Genomic DNA, 19,282 nt, shown 5'->3' with positions numbered 1-19,282 from the left:
CCATAGACTCAAGTATATGAGTATTTGGTTCCCTGTTGGTAGAGTGTTTAGGAAGGATTAGGAGGTGCGGCCTTGTTAAAGGAGACTTGTGTCACTGGGGAGTGAGTTTTGAGGTTTCAAAAGCCAGTGCCAGTCATGTTCTCACTTTCTATCTTCCTCCTGCCTGCAGATCAGGAAGTAAGCTTTCAGCTACTCCTCCAACAACCATACCTGCCTGCCTGTCACCATACTCCTCCCCTTAATGGTTATGGACTAAACCTCGGAACTCTAAGCAAACCCCTTATTAAATGGTCTTATATTTTTCCTTGGCCATGGTGCCTCTTCTCAGCAATAGAAGTGTAACTAACACAATAAGCCTAAGGCTAATTCTGACTATTGATTGCTTTTCTCCCTTACATTGTGTACAACATTGAATGAGAACTCATCCTTAGGGAAGTGAGCTGAAGGCTGTTTCAAGCTCAGTTCCTCTAATTCCTGTGCCTGAAATGTGTGGTGTCTTCCAAAATAGGGTCATAACTTTAAGTCCCGGTAGTCAGCTGTGGGTAATGGCAATAGCATATATTGCTTGTGGAATTCCTTATACTCCCCTAAACTGATAGCAGGAATTTTCAAAATCCTCCCTGATTTCTTCACAGAGCTATTGATCTCTAGGGTGTAATGTTTAATTTTATTTAAATTGTTTCATTTCTGCAATTTTTCTTTATGGGGATTTATAGTTTTACTGCTTTCTGATCAAACGAGATAAAAAATATATTTTTTTAATTTTAAATATATTTTACCTGCTTATTGACCTAAATTATCATCTATATCATGGAATATCCCATGAGCTGTTGAGAAGCTGTGTATTATGTAGCTATTGAGTATTCTATAGAGATTTTTTTTTCTGGTTTGCTGTCTTGTGATGAACACCACAACCAAAAGGAATGTGAGGAGGAAAGCGTTTATTTCACCTTCTAGCTTTTAAGTCCATCATCCAGGGAAGTCAAGGCGGGAACCTGGAGGCAAGACCATGAAGAAAGGATGCTTACTGGCTTGTTTCTCCTGGCTTACTCAAATGCCTTTTTATACAATCCAGGACTACCTGCCCAAGAGTGGCTTCTCCATCAGAGAGCTGGGCAGGCCCTCACACATCAATCACTCATCAAAAACATGTTCCAAAGCCTTGCCTGTAGGCAGTGTGATGGAGGCAACTCCTGAGTTCCTTCTTCTCATATTACCCTAGCTTTTGTTAATTTGACAAAAACTAAACCAGCATAATATCTAACTCTATTTGATCAATAGTGAATTGTGTCTACAGTATACTGTCAAATTTATGTTTGGCTTATTTATCATTTTACAAGATTTGGATATTGTCATCCCACACTGAGTAGCTACAGGATTGTTTGTTTTCTATTATATACATCAATATTCAGTGCTTACATATTTATATTGATAATAGCATATTGGTGGGTTGTTTTCTTTATTAATATTTATTGGCAGTCTGTGTGTTCTGAAAAATTTGTTTTGACTTGACATCTACTTTATCAGATGGGAGCATAGTCCTGGTTGTTTCCTGCTTCCAATAACCTAGTATTTTAACTTCAGCCCTTTCATTTTCAGTTTTTACTTTTTTGACCAAAAAGGTTGATTTCCTCCAGGCAGCAACCATCTATGCATATCTGAAATGCAGTCAGCGAGTTTATATCTTAAATTCATTATTTAGAACTGTTGTATTTAAGATTATTATTGAGAGCCTTTTTCATTCAGGGAAATCTTTTGTTTATTTCATGGTTTATTCAATTGTCCTTGCTATCCCCCCACCCCCATTGTACTGGACACATGATGGTTTACAGAATTGTAGGGCTTTTTCTACAGTCTTTATCTTATATGATCATGAAATTTGAGTCTATTGTTTCCTCACAATTAACACTGTATTTATTCCTCTCTTGTATGTATTTCTTTAAATGCATTTCTTATATGCTGGCTTAGTAGCATATATAGGTTATGCTATCAGGAAAATCTTTATTTGTTCATTGGTTTTAGGATATAACTCCTAGTTATAATGGCTCTTGACTTTTATTTACTTTAATGCTTAAATTACATCATTTGCTATTTTCAAGGCTTTTCCGTTTCTGCCAAGAAGACTGCTGTTATTAGGTTTGGTCTTCATTTTTAAGTGAAATAGATGGCTTTTTTTCAGCTTTTAATGTTGTGTCTTTGTTCTTTAAACTTAGTATAATATCCATGGTTATATAGCCTTACATTTTATTCCTAATACATAGTACAAAAATTATTTTCTTATCATGCCTGTTTTAGAGTTTAAGTGCCTCTTGTGATTAAAGTTCATTTCTTTCTGTAGCATCAGGAAATTTTCTGGTATAATTTAAGCGACTATATTTTCTATACCTTCAGGTTACATTTTGTCTTCTGGTCATATTCCAGAGCCTTGTGCTAAAGAGGTTTTTTTCTTTATTCATTTATAATTGTGAAATTTCTTCCAACTTTTCTTCAAAGCTTAACTTATTAGTGACAGGCTCTGTGGTTTTTATCGATTGGAATTTCAGAATTTCTGCTTGTTTTCTTTTAAACCCATCATGACTTTCTCATCTATGTTTCTCCCCTATACACACATGTTCTGAGTTGATTTCTTCATTTCGTTCATATGTGTGAACGTTCCTGAACTTTTTTCAAGTATACTTTCCTGTTTTAATAATTGATGTAAATTTATTTATGTGCATTTGGTGTTTTGCATTCATGTGCACCTGTATGGGGGTGTCAGACACCCTGGGAGTAGAGTTTCAGACAGTTCTACAGTACTGCTATGTAGGTGCTGGGAGTTGAACCAATTTCTTCTAGAGGAGCAGCCAGTGATTTTAACTGCTGAGCCATCCCTCTAGCCCCCTCAAGTATTCCCTCAAACTATTTGTTCAGCATTTTAAACACTTCAGTATTTTTTAAATGGTGTATGAGTATTTGTATTCATTTTCCCAGTTTTCCATAATTGTTATATTTTTGTGTTATGACTTCTATACTATTTTGGATGTGGATATCTTCAAGTTTACCTTTCTCACAGTGGAGGGCTCATTCTCAAATCCAAAAAAGAAGAAAAGAGGCCACTGTAGTAGCTAACTAAACTATATAAAGAAACACAGAGAAAGAATTAAAGCCAGCGAATGTGCCCCAACAAATATGAAGCAGATACTGACAGAAATTATTATTATTGTACAGTAAACTGTGAAGTTTAAACTCAATTTGGTTAAAAGTAGAAGTTTTAATTGTACCCAATGGCTAAGAAAAGGAGCACATAGAGTTGCGAGGAGTTTAGAGGTGGGGTATATCTAAGATTTGTGGGCAGGACTGGTGTCAAATATGAACAGAATAGATTGCATGCATGTATGAAATTTTCAAGTAATTAATAAAAGTGTTCTATTTTAAAAGTAGAAGTAATATTGAACTATAAAATAAAAGAGTACAGACTAGGGGAAGGAAAGAGAGCACCGAGATTCGTGTTGGAATTTGGGTCTCACTGAACTCATATCTCACCCAACAGTAGAGCATCTGTGAGAGGAAGGAGGCTGCTGCAGCCTAAGGCCTTCGTGGGTCGGGAACTCGAGAATCTCAAGTTTCTGCAATCTTGACCCTTACTGAAGGTAAGTGGCACTACACGTAGAGCTGCTGCGTGGTCTCAAGCATGGGATTATATGAGTCCTAAGGTGTTACCTGGTGGTGGGGTTTACTCATTGACACACTGGTGATATGGCATCTGAGCTGTGGCTCATGAGGGTCTGCTGCTGGCAATGATTTCAGCGTGTCCTTGTCTGTCATTCTCCAAACCTCATCACTGCCTTCTACAGGTGTCTCCCACAAAGCCAGTCTGGCAGGCTCTCTCGAGTCCTCATTTTGCAATTGTTCTTGGTTTCTTATTTACCAGAGTGTTTTGCCCCAAACAATTAGCCTCTCTCAAGATTGCACCTCTGAAACACTAAAAACAGGAAACAAGTTTTTTTCTTTATTTTGACTAGTGCCAACTGCAGCTTCACTGTCCCTACATTCCTGAGATTGAGTTAATGCTTATGAGAATCATGGGCTTACCTTCGGGGCCAGAGTGTCCATCTTGTTCTGTTTTGTTTTTATCAGAAGCACATTATATTTGGAAGTGAATATTCCTCAAACCAACTACCCCCACCATGGAACTAGTTTGGAGTTTTGAGAGCTTGCTACTCTTGGATGAATCACCTTTCTGTGTCTCAATGACTTTTACTTGTCCTACCCCTTCCTGGTGTTTTAATGCTTGTCCATTTCAATAGTCTAATTTTCCTTACCCTGACTTCTCTTTTATTTGTTTATATAGATTTGTAATTTTAAAGGTATGATAGCCTGCAGCAAAGTGAATTTTTAACCCACTGTATGGTTGTGAACACCTTGAACTTCTTAGTCCATCTGCTTCTGTAAGACTCTGATAAGCCTTAGCTTACCAGGGATGCCCAGAGTGAACAACATGGAACCAGGGATTGATACAAAAGCAAGAGGAAATTTTTTTTTGTTTCAGCATGCTGGGGTCGTCATCCTGCAGCGAAAGACAGGTGGTGACCCCAAGCAGCATTTTTGGCAAGTTTTTATATCGTTTCCAGGGCAAAATAGAGCATCAGCAACTAGGCACAGTATGATTGGTGGAACAGTGTACCCTTTAAACTGATTGGTCTTTAGGGAATGACATAGTAGGGGTTAATTACCTCTTCATTCTTGCCTACATGCTCTCTGACCTGCCTCTTCCAGGAGGAAAGGGGTATCTGTGTGCTCTCTGTCCTGTCTCTTCTAGGAGGGGAGGGGTGTGATAAATTTTTCCATCTGCTGTGAGCTGACCTCTTCATTTTCCACTTTTTCTTGTGCTTGCTTTAATCCTGAAGCTATTGTGGATAGCCATGCAGCTCATATCCCTGTCCTCTGTACTGCTCTTGATATTTTTGTTTCAGGACCATCAACTGTACTTACCTATACGATCTTTAATGAAAGAAGCTAAGAGATTTAGAGTGTAAAGGGCAAAGGTCAGAATCAGAAACAAAATGATCAGGGGGTCCTAACAATGCAGAAATCCATGTAATAAACCAGGGGGAGCTGTTAAACCAAGACTCAAACCATCCTTGGGCTCCTTCCCTTTCTCTCATTCTCTTGAATAGTCCCTCTTTGTCCTTTGCCATAGAATCTTTAACAACCCCAGAATGGTCTATATAAAAGCAACACTCCTCAGCTGAGTCAGCAAGCACCTAGCCCTCCTTGCTGGAGGAAAAGTAGAGCCTAATCCCCTCCTATTCTGTAGTACTACTTCTGATAATGAAGACAATGATTCTTTAATGTGACCGCTGAAAGTTTCTATTCTCTCTATATCTAAATCAATGGCTGCCCTCAGACTGTAAGACCAAAGTGGAGGTCCTGGTAGCATCCCTGGCTGCCCTCAATCCCAAGAGAATGGAGACAATGAGTGCTCTAACAGGTTTGGCGGAAGGTCACATAGGATAGGGTAAGCAAACAGAATCCACAGGAACCACAAGGCTGTCGTGATCAAGATCAAGTTATCTTGAGCTTGAGCATATTGTCCATCTTCTGTACCATCCAGCAGGGGTCTCTCTCTAAGGTGCAGGGTGTTTGCAGGTTTCACATAGGAAGCATTCACCCAGGCAGAAATACTGTCCACCTTGAGGGCTGTGGGAGTGGTTAGCAGTGCCAGGAAGGGTCCCTTCAACTGGGGTCCCAGTGACTGTACCCAATGCCTCCTTATATAAATCCAGTCACCAGTCTGGCAATTGTGAGGGGACTGGCATCCCTGGAGGATTTAAGGCAGTCATTTTGGGCCGAATCTCATGCTGTATTGGAGCTTCAAGAAGAGGTTCCTATCAGTGAGTTGGGATACCTCCAGGGAGGGCCCAGTGGACACCAAAGGAGCTGGGGTATGAAACAGGATCTCAAAAGGGGTCAGATTAAAATGCAAGAGGGTGTTCAGTGCTTGGAACAGGGACAAGGGAAGGAAGTACCACCAAGTCTGAGCCAGTCTCTAAGGTCAAATTAGTCAAGGTCTCTGTTAAGGTTCAATTTATTCTCTCTACCTGCTTTGAGTTCTGGGGATGTTATGCACAACAGAGCTTCCAAATAGTCCTCAATATCTCTGTCAATCCCTGTCTTACCTTAGAAACAAAAGCAGGACTGTTGTCCTATTCAATTACCTTGGGCACTCTGAACCTCTGGAAAATTTCCTCTAATATCTTCTTAGCTGCCATAGTAGCTGTTTCCTGCTTGATGGGGAAAGCCTCAAGCCATCCAGAGAAAGTATCTACAAACACTAGAAGGTATTTGTAACCATATTTTCCTAGCTTAAAATCTGTAAAATTGTCCTGCCAATATACTCTAGGCTGTTGTCCCTTAGGTCTTTTGCCCTGTTTACTCTTGGCTGCATAAGCATTCATCTGCTGGCATATTTCTCTGTCCCAATATCTGAGGTCTATGATATATATGTGTGTGTGTGTGTGTGTGTGTGTGTGTGTGTGTATGTGTACTGTCAATTTTTCCCCTGTGCCCATATCTTCAATGCTTTTCCCGACTTTCTCTTCTATAAGTTTCAGTGTCTCTGGTTTTATGTGGAGTTCCTTGCTCCACTTAGATTTGACCTTAGTACAAGGAGATAGGAATTGATCAGTTCGCATTCTTCTAGATGATAACCACCAGTTGTGCCAGTACCATTTGTTGAAAATGCTGTATTTTTTCCACTGGATGGTTTTAGTTCCCTTGTCTTAGAGCAAGTGACCATAGGAGTGTGGGTTTCATGTCTGTGTCTTCAATTCTATTCCATTGATCTACGTGTCTGTCGCTGTACCACTACCATGCAATTTTTATCACAATGCTCTGTAGTACAGCTTGATGTAAGGCATAGTGATTCCACCAGAAGTTCTTTTATTGTTGAGAATAGTTTTTTGCTATCTTAGGATTTTTGTTATTCCAGATGAATTTGCAAATTGCCCTTTCTAACTCTGTGAAGAATTGAGTTGGAATTTTAATGGGGATTGCATTGAATCTGTAGATTGCTTTTGGCAAGATACCCATTTTAACTATGTTAACCCTGCCAATCCATGATCATGGTAGATCTTTCCATCTTCTGAGATTTTCTTAGATTTCTTTCTTCAGAGACCTGAAGTTCTTATCATACAGATCTTTCCCTTCCTTAGATTCACACCAAGATATATTATATTATTTGTGACTAGTGTGAACGGTGTTGTTTCCCTAATTTCTTTCTCAGCCTCTTTATCCTTTGTTTAGAGAAAGACCACTGATTTGTTTGAATTAATTTTATATCCAGCAACTGTACTGAAGCTGTTTGTCAGGTTTAAGGGTTCTCTGGTAGAATTTTTGGGGTCACTTATATATATACTATCATATCATCTGCAAATAGTGATATTTTAACTTCTTCCTTTCCAGTTTATATTCTTTTGATCTCCTTTTGTTTTCTAACTGTTCTGGCTAGGATTTCAAGTACTATGTTGAATAGGAAGGGAGAGAGTGGGAAGCCTTGTCTAGTCACTGATTTTAGTGGGATTGCTTCAAGTTTCTCTCCATTTAGTTTGATGTTGGCTATGGGTTTGCTGCATATTTCTTTTATTATGTTTAGGTATGGACCTTAAATTCCTGGTCTTTCCAAGACTTTTATCATAAATGGGTGTTTGATTTTATCAAATGCTTTCTCAGCAGCTAAGTAGATGATCCTGTGGTTTTTGTCTTTAAGTTTGTTTATATAGTGGAATACGTTGATGAATATCCATATATTAAACCATCCATGCATCCCTGGGATGAAGCCTACTTGATCATGATGGATGATCATTTTCATGTGTTCTTGGATTCGGTTAGCGAGGATTTTATTGAGTATTTTTGCATTGATATTCATAAGGAAAATTGGTCTGAAGTTCTCATTCTTTGTTGGGTCTTTGTGTGGTTTAGGTATTAGAGTAATCGTGGGTTCATAGAACTTAATGGGTAGAGTACTTTCTGTTTCTATTTGGTGGAATACTTTGAGGAGTATTTGAATTAGGTCTTTTTTGAAGGTCTCATAGAACTCTGCACTAAACCCATATTGTCCTGGCCTTTTTTTTTTTTTTTGATTGGGAGTCTATTATTGACTGTTCATATTTCTTTAGGGGATATGGGGCTGTTTAGATCGGTAGTCTGATCCTGATTTAACTTTGGTACCTGGTATCTGTCTGGAAATTTGTCCATTTCATCCAGGTTTTCCAGTTTTGTTGAGTATAGCCTTTTGTAGTAGGATTTGATGATTTTTTGAATTTCCTCAGATTCTGTTGTTCTATCTCCCTTTTCATTTCTAATTTTGTTAATTAGGATACTGCCCCTGTTCCCTCTAGTTATACTTGCTAAAGGTTTATCTATCTTGTTGCTTTTCTCAAAGAACCAGCTACTGGTTTGGTTGATTCTTTGTATAGTTCTTTTTGTTTGTACTGGTTTGATTTCAGCCCTGAGTTTGATTATTTTCTGCCCTCTACTCCTCTTGGTTGAGTTGGGTTCCTTTTCTTCTAGAGCTTTTAGGTGTACTGTCAATCTGCTGGTGTATGCTTGCTCCAGTTTCTTTTTGGAGACACTCAGAGCTATGTGTTTTCCACTTAGGAATACATATATTATGTCCCACATGTTTGGGTATGTTGTGATTTCATTATCATTAAACTCTAAAAGGTTTTTAATTTCTTTCATTATTTCTTCCTTGATCAAGTTATCATTGAGTAGAGTTCAGTTTCCACGGGTATGTAGGCTTTCTATTATTTATGTTGTTATTGAAGACCAGCCTTAGTCTGTCTTCATCTGATAGGGTACATGGGATTATTTCAATATTTTTGTGTCTGTTGAGGCCTGTTTTGTGACCGAGTATATGGTCAATTTAGAGAAGGTACCATGAGGTGCTTAAAAGAAGGTATATCCGTTTGTTTTAGGATGAAATGTTCTATAGATATCTGTTAAATCCATTTGTTTTGTAACTTCTGTTAGTTTCAGTGTGTCTCTGTTTAGTTTGTGTTCCCATGATCTGTCCATTGCTGAGAGTGGGGTGTCAAAGTCTTCAATTATTATTGTGTGAGGTGCAATGTGTGCTTTGAGTTTTAGCAAAGTCTCTTTTATGAATGTGAGTGCCCTTCACTTGGAGCATAGATGTTCAGGATTGAGAGTTTTCTTGGTAGATGTGTGCTTTCATAAGAATGAAGTGTCCTTCCTTATCCTTTTTTGATAACTTTTGGTTAAAAGTTGCTTTTATTTGCTATTAAAATGGCTACTCCAGCTTGTTTCTTGGGACCATTTGCTAGGACAATTGTTTTCCAGCCCTTTATTCTAAGGAAGTGTTCTTCTTTGACTTTGAGGTGCGTTTCCTGTATGTAGTATAATGCTGGGTCCTGATTACATATCCAGTCTGCTATTCTATGTCTTTTTATTGGAAAATTGGGTCCATTGATGCTAAGAGGCATTAAGGTATAGTGATTGTTGCTTGCTGTTATTTTGGATGCTATTTTGATGTTTGTGTGGCTATCTTCTTTTGGGTTTGTTGAAAGAAGATTAACTTCTTGTTTTTTTTAGGGAGAAGTTTTCTTCCTTGTATTGGTGTTTTACACTTATTATCCTTGTAGGACTGGATTTGTAGAGAGATATTGTGCATATTTGGTTTTTGTCAAGGAATATCTTGTTTTCTCTGTCTATGGTAGTTGAGAGTTTTGCTGGGTAGAGTAGCCTGAGCTGGCATTTTTGTTCTCTTGGGGTCTGTATGACATCTGCCCAGGATCTTCTGGCTTTCATAGTCTCTGGTGAGAAGTCTGGTGTAATTCTGAAAAGTCTGCCTTTATATGTTAGTTGACCTTCAATTCCTTACTGCTTTTAATATTCTGTCTTTGTTTAATGCATTTGGTGTTTTGATTATTAGGTGACAGGAGGAATTTCTTTTCTGGTCCAAACTATTTGGAGTTCTGTAGGCCTCTTGTATGTTCATGGGCATCTCTTTCTTTATGTTAGGAAAGTATTCTGTAATTTTGTTGAAGATATTACTGACCCTTAACGTTGGGAATCTTCTTCCTCTTCTATACTTGTGATCCGTAGGTTTGGCCTTCTCATTGTGTCCCATATTTCCTGGATGTTTTGAGTTAGCAGCTTTTTGCATTTGGCATTTTCTTCAACTGCTGTGTCAATGTTTTCTATGGCATCTTCTGCACCTGAGATTCTCTCTTCTAGTTTTTGTATTCTGTTGGTTATGCTTGCATCTATAACTCCTGATCTCCTTCCTAGGTTTTCGATTTCCAGAGTGTTCTTCCTTTGTTTCTTTTTCCAATTTTAGATCCTGAATGGTTTTGTTCCATTCCTTCACCTGTTTGGTGTGTTTTCCTGTAATACTTTAAGGGATTTTTTTTTGTTTCCTGTTTAATATAAACTAGCTGTTTACCTGTGTCTCCTGTATTTCTTTAAGGGAGTTATGTCCTTCTAACAGTCCTCTATCATCATCATGAGATGAGATTTTGAATCAGATTCTTACTTTTCTCGTGTGTTGGGGTATCCAGGGCTCACTGTGGTGGGAGACCTAGGTTCTGATGATGCCAAGAAGCCTTGGTTTCTCTTGCTTATGATCTTGCCCTTGCCACTCACCATCTGTTTATCTCTGGTGTTACCTGGTCTTGCTGTCTCTGACTGTGGCTTATACCTCTTGCAACCCTGTGTGTCAGTACTCCTGGTAGACAAGTTCTCTCTGGGAGGAATGTGGGTATGGAGAGCTGTGGCACAGGGTCAGCTTCGGGGTGCAAAAGAAAACCTGCTGTTACTTGGTTCCTGTGTTCTGATGGCTATGGGTGGATCCCTCCTGGGCCAGGAATTTGAACAGAAGTGTTGGCCTTACCTGTGCTCACAGGTGTATTGTCTCTCTGGAGATAACAGCTCTCTCCAGGAGGTATCCAATTGGGTATGGAGTGCTGTGGCACAGGATCACAGACAGAAACCAGAAGGATCCAATACTATCTTTTTAAAGCACAAATCATTCCTTTCTTGGCCTTGAAACATGTAGAGCAACGAATTTAAGCTTATTCCCTAATAGCTTATAAATAACCGAGACTCAGACTATGTTATTTAATTTGGATTTGACAATTACTGGGCTGTAATTCCTAATCTATTCTTCTAATTGCTGGCATAGCTACCTCCTCAGTGGAACCCCAGGTACTTACTCTTTCTCCTGGCCATGTGTTCATCATCCATCTTCCCCCATGGAGGCTCCCTCTCTCCTCCTTGTTTGAACTGTTAATCTGTATCTTTTCTTCATTTCTATATCTTTTTGTCCTTTGTTTCCTTAGTTTTTGAATTTTCTGTATAAGAAACATAATTTCCACTGGTCTGTTATGTTACACTACGACATCATTTTAATCTGTAAACTACCTTTTGAAATTCTTGCATTTGATATTTTTTAATACATTGTTTTTTGTTTGGTCAGATTGCATATTGCTTCTTTTCATTACCTCTGAAATTTGAGTGCCATTTAAAAATCCCTTCACTTGATGGACCATGTAGAGACTGCCATATCCAGGGATCCACCCCACAATTAGCCTCCAAACGATGACACCCTTGCATACACTAGCAAGCGTTTGCTGAATGGACCAGGATATAGCTGTCTCTTGTGAGACTAGGCCGGGGCCTAGCAAAAACAGAAGTGGATGCTCACAGTCAGCTATTGGATGTATCACAGGGCTCCCAATGGAGAAGCTAGAGAAAGTACCCAAGGAGCTAAAGGGATCTGCAACCCTATAGGTGGAACAACATTATGAACTAACCAGTACCCCAGAGCTCTTGACTCTAGCTGCATATGTATCAAAAGATGACCTAGTCGGCCATCACTGGAAAGAGAGGCCCATTGGACTTGCAAACTTTATATGCCCCAGTACAGGGGAACGCCAGGGCCAAAAAATGGGAATGGGTAGATAGGGAAGTGGGGGGGAGGGTATGGGGAGACTTTTGGGATAGCATTGGAAATGTAATTGAGGAAAATATGTAATAAAAAATTTAAAAATTTTTCTCAAAAAAAGAAAATATCTAATAATAAAGAAGACTGCAAAAAAAACCAAAAACAAAAAAAACAAAACAAACAAACAAACAAAAAACTTCACTATAGTAAGCTTAAAGAATACCTGTCATGTTTTCTTCAAGAAGCTGTGTAATTCAACATTTTGGTTAAGTCTTTAAATTTTCATCTACTTTTACACATGGCATGTGTCTTGGATTTACAAGTATCATTCTGCACATTGCATGTCTGTCTTTCCTCTAGTGGTTTGTCCATATCACCTTTATTTCTTTCTTTATATTATTTTTTATGTGTATGGGGTATTGCCTGCCTGTATGTCTGTGTAGCACATTTGTGAAATTCTCACAGTAGCCAAAAGAGGGCATCAGATCCTGTGGAATTGGAGTTATGGATGGTTGCAAGGAATTGAATTTGTGCCCTTGAATAGATAGCCAGTACACTAACTACTGCTGAGCCATCTCTTCAGCCCACTGCTTTTATTAAGCATCACTGTCCATTGGTGTGTTGACTTCTATTTCTAGGATTTCTATCCTACTTTATTAAACTATTTGTCGATTCCTGTAACAGTGACAAGATGCTGTAATTACAGTTGTCCACAGAGTTTATGCTTTCTTATTATGGTATCAGAAATCCCTACTCTGGTGTCTTCTTTCTTCTTAGCTATTCTTTTTTATATAAAAATGTTTTTATTTATTTACATCTCAAATGTTGCCCACCTTCCACATCTCTCCCCCCAGTGTTTTTTTTACCCCATCTCCCCTACCTTTTACCTCGGAGAGGGAGTTCCCCTACCCATGCCATCCACCCACCTCACAACCACCTTACATGTCCCCACCCCTTGCATCACCCTTCCCTGGGACATCAAGGATCTACAGAGTTAGGCACATCCTCTTACACTGAGGCCAGACAAGCTCCTCTTCTGTTGTATACATGCCAGGGTCCACCAACCAGCCCTTGTATGCTCTTTGGTTGGTGGCTTAGTCTCTGGGAGCTCCCTGGGGCCAGGTTAATTGATTCTGTTGATCTCCTTATGCGGTTGTCACTTCACTCCTTCCCTAACTTTTCAATCTCAGTCCATGATTGGCTGTAAGTATCTGTATCTGTGTTAGTCAAATTCTTTCTCTTGTTAGGGCAGACCTCTTGTGTCCCTTGTTCAAGCAATCCTCCTGCAATCCCGTGTCCCTGGCTAGGGCAGACCTCCAGTGAGACGGGATGACTTTGGTGTCCAGGAGCAAGCATATTGATCTGCCAGGGGTTACGTCTGAAAGATGGAGATGCAGACAGGAAGGATGATGGGTCTCAGGCAGAGCAGGATAGACAAGTGGGGAAAGGGAAGCCAAACTGTATGGTTTAGGAGTCTTAAGTCTGATGAGGTAGGGGGAGGGCAGCTAGAGAATAGAGGTCCCCCACTCCAAGATGGCAGGCTGCTCAGGGCAGTTTGGCTTTACCTAGAGAGATCAGGCAGCAGGGAAGATGGGTGGGGGAAGGGAAGCATACCTGTATGATTCAGGAGTCTGGTAGAGGTGGAAGAGAGGCAGGGAGAGAAGGGAGATTGGTGGTCCCCCTAGACTGGCAGGTTGCTCAGGGTGGCTTACCGTGGCCCAGAGGGCTCATCTTCTTAGCTATTCTTATGCACTTTGCCATCAGGCTGTCTAACACCATGAAATTTTGTAGGTATTTTTGAAATTGCATTAAATTTATATGTCAACTTATGCAGAGCAGACTGGTTTTTTTTGTTTGTTTGTTTGTTTTGTTTTTTAATGATGAGTTTCTCAGGGAAAAGTCAAATTTGAATACCATTGCTCCACAATCTTTACAATGGAATCCAGAATCCTTATTAAATTATATCAGACATATCCACAAATAAATTTTAAACCAAAATATTGGAATATTTTCAGATAATCCTGGGAACGCAGTGACCTTGTAATATAGCACCAACAGAAAATTCTTGAATATGTTTTACTAATGTTTATAATGTGTGAAATCAGTCACTTTGCTTCCTGAGACTGCCCAGTTCCTTTGTTTCAAGGCTGTTTGACTTTTCTTTTCGCACATAAGAAAGTTTGTGACTAGTAGGTTGTAATTAAACTCTCTTGCACATTGAGCGCTAACAAAAGCCCATCTTTTTAAAGACATGGAACATATTTTGATAGCTATTTAAATGCTCTCTTCCTGAAATTAGAATCCCTGAAGTCCCAAGAAATATAAAATTTTTGTTCTTAAATATGATAAATTTATCTTAGTCATCAAGTTATTTTATCTAAGAACAGTGACATAATATGTACTGTGGCAAAGTGCCATACAAGGTAGGTGATAAGTAACAATAATCTTATTTTCTGGTGGTTTAATGTTTCTGCCTGGAATTTTCCTTCATTTTCTTATTCACGTAATACTACATTTTTATAGTCTATCTTATGTAATCACGACATTTTCTGTTCTTCAGTATTATCTAGGCCTTTTAGAGGGTTTGTTCTTGCTGTTGTTGTTGTTGTTGTTGTTGCTGTTGCTGTTGCTGTTGTTCCAGGAGTAGAAGTAAAAGGCAGGAGCATTTGGACTCTTTTATGTTATAAAATCCCTCCTTTGGTGTCTTTTCTCATCATTAACAAACTTGAATGTTTTTCATATCCACATTGACTTATTCTTCCCCTCAGTCTGTGTGTTTCAGAGAAAGCAGTTTTAAGCCATCTATATCACGTATTTGATATTAATTTGTTATTTATTATTTGTAATAAGTATTCATAATACAACTTAAAAAGATTCGTTGTGATATGTTCATATTAGCTCTAGCTTACATGAATCATATCTCTCTTTTTCCACCCTAACCCCTGGCACCATTCTCAAGCCCTAGAAGTCAGTATTGTATTATCAGATTGACTATTTCTTACTTTTCAACATATGGCACAAAATATTGAACAGTTCCTTTTAAGTCTTTGCCCTAAACAATATCCCATTCTTTGATTTTTCTGTATTTTTTTCATCTTTAGGCTTAATTTTGACTAGAGTAGTTTTTCTGAATATGTTTAAGTTAAACTTTAAGTTCTTTCTTTCTTTTAACTTTAAGTTTTTATCCATCTTCTTTCATGTGTATCTTGTGCATTTTTGGTGTATCTTCATCTGCCACAAATATAGTGATACAGATGGGCTAGTGTGTCATTTTTTTCTCTTTAAGCACAATTTGATGTTTTAATATTTCCTATTGTACCACTTTTGTGCAGATTTATCTTTTATTTCATCATGGCCTGTATTCTATGAAGACGAATACTGGGAGCTCTGTACTCAGTGACCAAAACTGATTTCTGCTTATTTATGACCCACTTTTAATGTTATTTTATCGTATACACATGTCCAATACACATGTTAGGGAGTAGATGTTCTCCAAGGGGGTAAAAGAGTAGCACATACTTTGTGCTACTATTACCTTTTATACTCATGAGTCAATTTCTAGTCTGTGTCTACAGTAGAACTATCTAGTAGTGGCCACCTGATTCACCATTTAGTCTTTAAATATTCTATTTTGCTAACACTGTTTGTATTTTCACATAACTTCTACTGTCTCTCATCCTGGTGCAGGTTCACAAAGATGGGTAGAAAGACCCCAAACAGACTGTTGGATCTTGCTATACAGAGTCTGCTCAGCAACGAGTCTGCAGCAATACAAGCTCTGGAGGACATTCCAAGAGAGCTTTTTGTTCCATTGTTCATTGCTGCCTTCAAGGGTGGGCATAAGAATACATTGAGTGCTATGGTGAAAGTTTGGCCCTTTTACTGTCTCCATATTGGGTCATTGAGAATACGGGGGCCTCAACATGCACTCCTAAAAGCCATTATTGAGAATCTTCCAGTATGTCCTGCACAGACTTCTGCTTTTTGGTAAGACTTTTTAGTAAAGACATGATAAGACACAGGAGGATATACCATAGCCTACTACCCTCCCAGAAGTCGTTTCTAGTGAATGTTGAAGATTTATGTGTGAGTCTGTTGTCTCAACACTTAAGTTGAAATCTGGTGTCTACAATGTTTGTTATATAATCTATTCTATTGAGGGTACTCTTGATGGGTTTATGTAACAGGTGTTATTACATAGAGGAAAGACAGGAAATTTAAGACTGGAGACAGTTTGAGGTATATAAAAAAATGGGAGAAAGGAGGTTGGATTGTCATGGGAAAGGAATGTTTGTAATTAGTATAAGAAGTACCAGCTGTGGATACAAGGATTTGTCATCCTTGTGTCATTTTTATATACCATCATTGATACTACTAGGTTTCATTATCATTTGCTATTTCTCATATATTCTATCTCCTCTTATCCTTACAGGAGACCTAAATTGAGGATCCTAGATTTAAGGCAAGACACAAAATGTAGGATCACGTGCCCTCAAGTCAGCACCAAATCACCTTCGTGTTTTCATTCTTGTACTTATTCTGACTCCTCTATCACAAGAATTGAAAGACAGCTTTGTTTCATAAATTCAGGGTGTAAGACTCTCTTACCCAGGCCTGTAGAACTAATATTGGATCTTTTCCTTGATAGCTCCTTAATTGAAAAGGATTTTTGGATTTTGCTTATGCGAAAAATTGAAGAGAGTTTGGGGTTTTTGCACGTGTGCTGTCGAGATTTGCAAATTGAAAAACTGCGTAAATGCAAATACACCCTGAAATTTCTTGATCTCCAATGTGTTGATCAGTTGTCAGTTGATAGAGGCTCACTGAGTGATATCACCAGCATCCTGTGCCAGATGGGCCACCTAGAAAGCCTGACTCTATCTAATGTGACTTTTAGATCTCTGAGAGGGAAAGTCTTTAAAAATTTTCTCAGTCACTTGCAGCGTATGGAACACCTTAAGGAACTCAGCTTCTCTTCATTCCACCTCAAAAATCATCTGAACAGAGTGCTCAGGTAAGAGTTTGGGGTAGGGCTGGAGAGATGGATCAGTGGTTAAGAGCACTGAATGCTCTTCCTAAGGTCCTGAGTTCAAATCCCAGCAAGCCCATTGTGCCTCACAACCATCTGTAAAGAGATCTGACTCTCTATTCTGGTGCATCTGAAGACAGCTACAGTGTACCTAGATATAATAATAAATAAATCAGAAAAAAGAGTTTGGGGTAGGTCCCTGGGCTTCCTGTACAGTCTATTGAGACAGGATAGAAAGCACTCTTGGGTATTTCTAAACAACTCAAAACCTTTTATGCTTTCAACTTCCATCACTGCTGTGAATGTGAAACTGGAGAAAGACAGGATTACAAAAATTAAGCAACCAGCAATGTACAGATACTATTGTTAAGTGCAGAACTATAAAGGTGAAAAAAATCACAAGCACTCTAGACAGGAGGGAGAGGAGAAGGGAGAGGAATTGAGATGTAGAAAGACATTTTATGCCACTGCACTGTTGTACATAATCTACAGATGTCCATAGTTCATAACGTCAGATTACTTTGCTGATCTATAATCTCCAAGGTAAAGACCATGAAAGTAGAATTTGTTAGTTAGGTACTGGCCCAAAGGGAATTTTCAGTTGCCTGCTCTTTCTCATTCCTCCCCACTAAAAAGGAGAACAAAAAATCTACAATGGATATTATTGTAAATACTCCGTGGATTAATTTTTTTAACATTTCTTAGAATCATCTGGTATAATATATTGTACATGTTTTTAAGTTGAAAATAAATTGAATTTCAGTGCTGAAAACTAAACTTTCAACTGGGCCTGCTGGCACATGCTTTTAATCTAAGCACTTGGGAGACAAAGGCAGGCATATTCTGAGTTCAAGGCTATCATGGTCTATATAGATCAAGGATAGCTATAGCTACATAATAATATCCTGTCTCAAAAAAAAAAAATGAAAGAAAGGAAAAAACAAGAAAACTGTCTTTCTCAGCATCCCCCAAACTATTAAGTGAACTAAACATGGTGACACATTGACAGTTTTATTCTAGATATAACAGTATAGTTTTCCTAATTCAATCATCATTCTCCAGGATGTATTTTTGTTTCTCCCTACAGAGTCTTACCGCCTGGCTTGGATATCTTGTGGCTGCCATTCTGTGGTCTTTCATACAGAGACATCAAATTTATGTCCCAGAGTCCTCATGTCACTCACCTAAAACTATTAAATCTTAGTAACAACCTGATGCATTGGGATGACTTTGGGCCCTTTCACACTGTTCTGTCAAATCTCTCTGGTACTCTTCAGCATCTGGAGATAAATCATTGCCTTATAAATGATTCTGCAATCTCTGCTCTTATCCCTGCCCTGATTAGATGCACCCATCTCCGTGTGCTGGGCTTTGCTTCTAACCCCATCACCATGCCTATGCTTGTGAATATCATGCATCATTTAACACCCATGATGGAGCTAAAATATGTGATTTATCCTGTTCCTGTACATTGCTTTGAAAGATGGCATTTTCAGGGCAGTTTAGACAGACAGAAACTTGCCATTGTACAACTACAAGTGAAAGCAATGCTAGAACTTGCACGGAGAGAGGACATGAAGTGGATTACTTACTGTTAGTAAATGTCACAGTCCAATGCATTTTTAAACTGATATGTACCGTTTAAGTACTAAATGTTATTTCCTGGACCCATAGACTCAATCTATAAGGCTCTTACATTGTACAGAATTGCACTTAGGAAGGATAGGTTTGTAGCTGAATCCTATAGAGAATAACTTAGCAAAAACTGAGAGACTTCAAAAGTTTCTTCTGAGTATTTCTTGTCACTATTGCCAGATTACTGACACCAGTGGCATTTATATTTTCAGGACGATCAGGTCCTGCAATGCTATATCCCTGGCCATCCTGTTTGGTTTGCTTGTGGGTACATCACACAAATCAAGACAATGACAGCCTTTCCTGTCTGTGTTTGTGAAAATGGCAGTGGCGTTTGAAGACTGTTATCATCCCATAAGTTAGTTTAGGCTGTTTGGGGTTGCTTATGGAAAACTATCAGGATTTACCAGTGGACCAGGAAAGAAGATAGCACAGGTTCTGAGATTTAGATTAAACCCCCTCAAGAACATAAATACAATGACCTACTTCCTTGATGTAAGCCCATTGTAAAGTTTCCACTCTCACCATGAAGTCTTCAGCTGAATATCCAGCCTTTGTCCCATAAATTTTGTGGAAGTGTTTAGGATCCTGGCCACAATATTTCCCCTATTTCCTCTAGATCTCTTGACACTGTACATTTAACAATATAAATCATTGCACATATATATATATAT

At 38.7% G+C, this 19,282-nt stretch overlaps 1 protein-coding gene across 1 annotated transcript; it reads left to right on the top strand.

Annotated features, from left to right (window-relative positions):
* The first annotated feature begins 3,535 nt into the window (after window positions 1–3,535).
* On the top strand, window positions 3,536–18,744 carry LOC147004560 (melanoma antigen preferentially expressed in tumors-like). Its single transcript, XM_085837593.1, has 4 exons — window positions 3,536–3,629; window positions 15,632–15,931; window positions 16,377–16,958; window positions 18,061–18,744. Exons 2-4 carry the CDS (start codon window positions 15,642–15,644, stop codon window positions 18,569–18,571), a joined length of 1,383 nt encoding a protein of 460 aa, XP_085693719.1. The 5' UTR covers window positions 3,536–3,629; window positions 15,632–15,641; the 3' UTR covers window positions 18,572–18,744.
* The last annotated feature ends 538 nt before the right edge of the window (window positions 18,745–19,282 follow it).

Source organism: Mus caroli, unplaced genomic scaffold, assembly GCF_978045245.1.
Source record: "Mus caroli unplaced genomic scaffold, Mus_caroli_1 scaffold_5, whole genome shotgun sequence".
NCBI classification, from domain to species: domain Eukaryota; kingdom Metazoa; phylum Chordata; class Mammalia; order Rodentia; family Muridae; genus Mus; species Mus caroli.
This window is presented reverse-complemented; position numbering and strand designations above follow the sequence as displayed.

Excerpts from the sequence above, each read along its gene's own strand:
- LOC147004560 (XM_085837593.1), top strand. The coding sequence starts at position 15,642 with ATGGGTAGAAAGACCCCAAACAGACTGTTGGATCTTGCTATACAGAGT. Across the intron at positions 15,932-16,376 it reads GCACAGACTTCTGCTTTTTG|GAGACCTAAATTGAGGATCC; the intron begins GTAAGACTTTTT and ends TTATCCTTACAG. Across the intron at positions 16,959-18,060 it reads CATCTGAACAGAGTGCTCAG|AGTCTTACCGCCTGGCTTGG; the intron begins GTAAGAGTTTGG and ends TTCTCCCTACAG.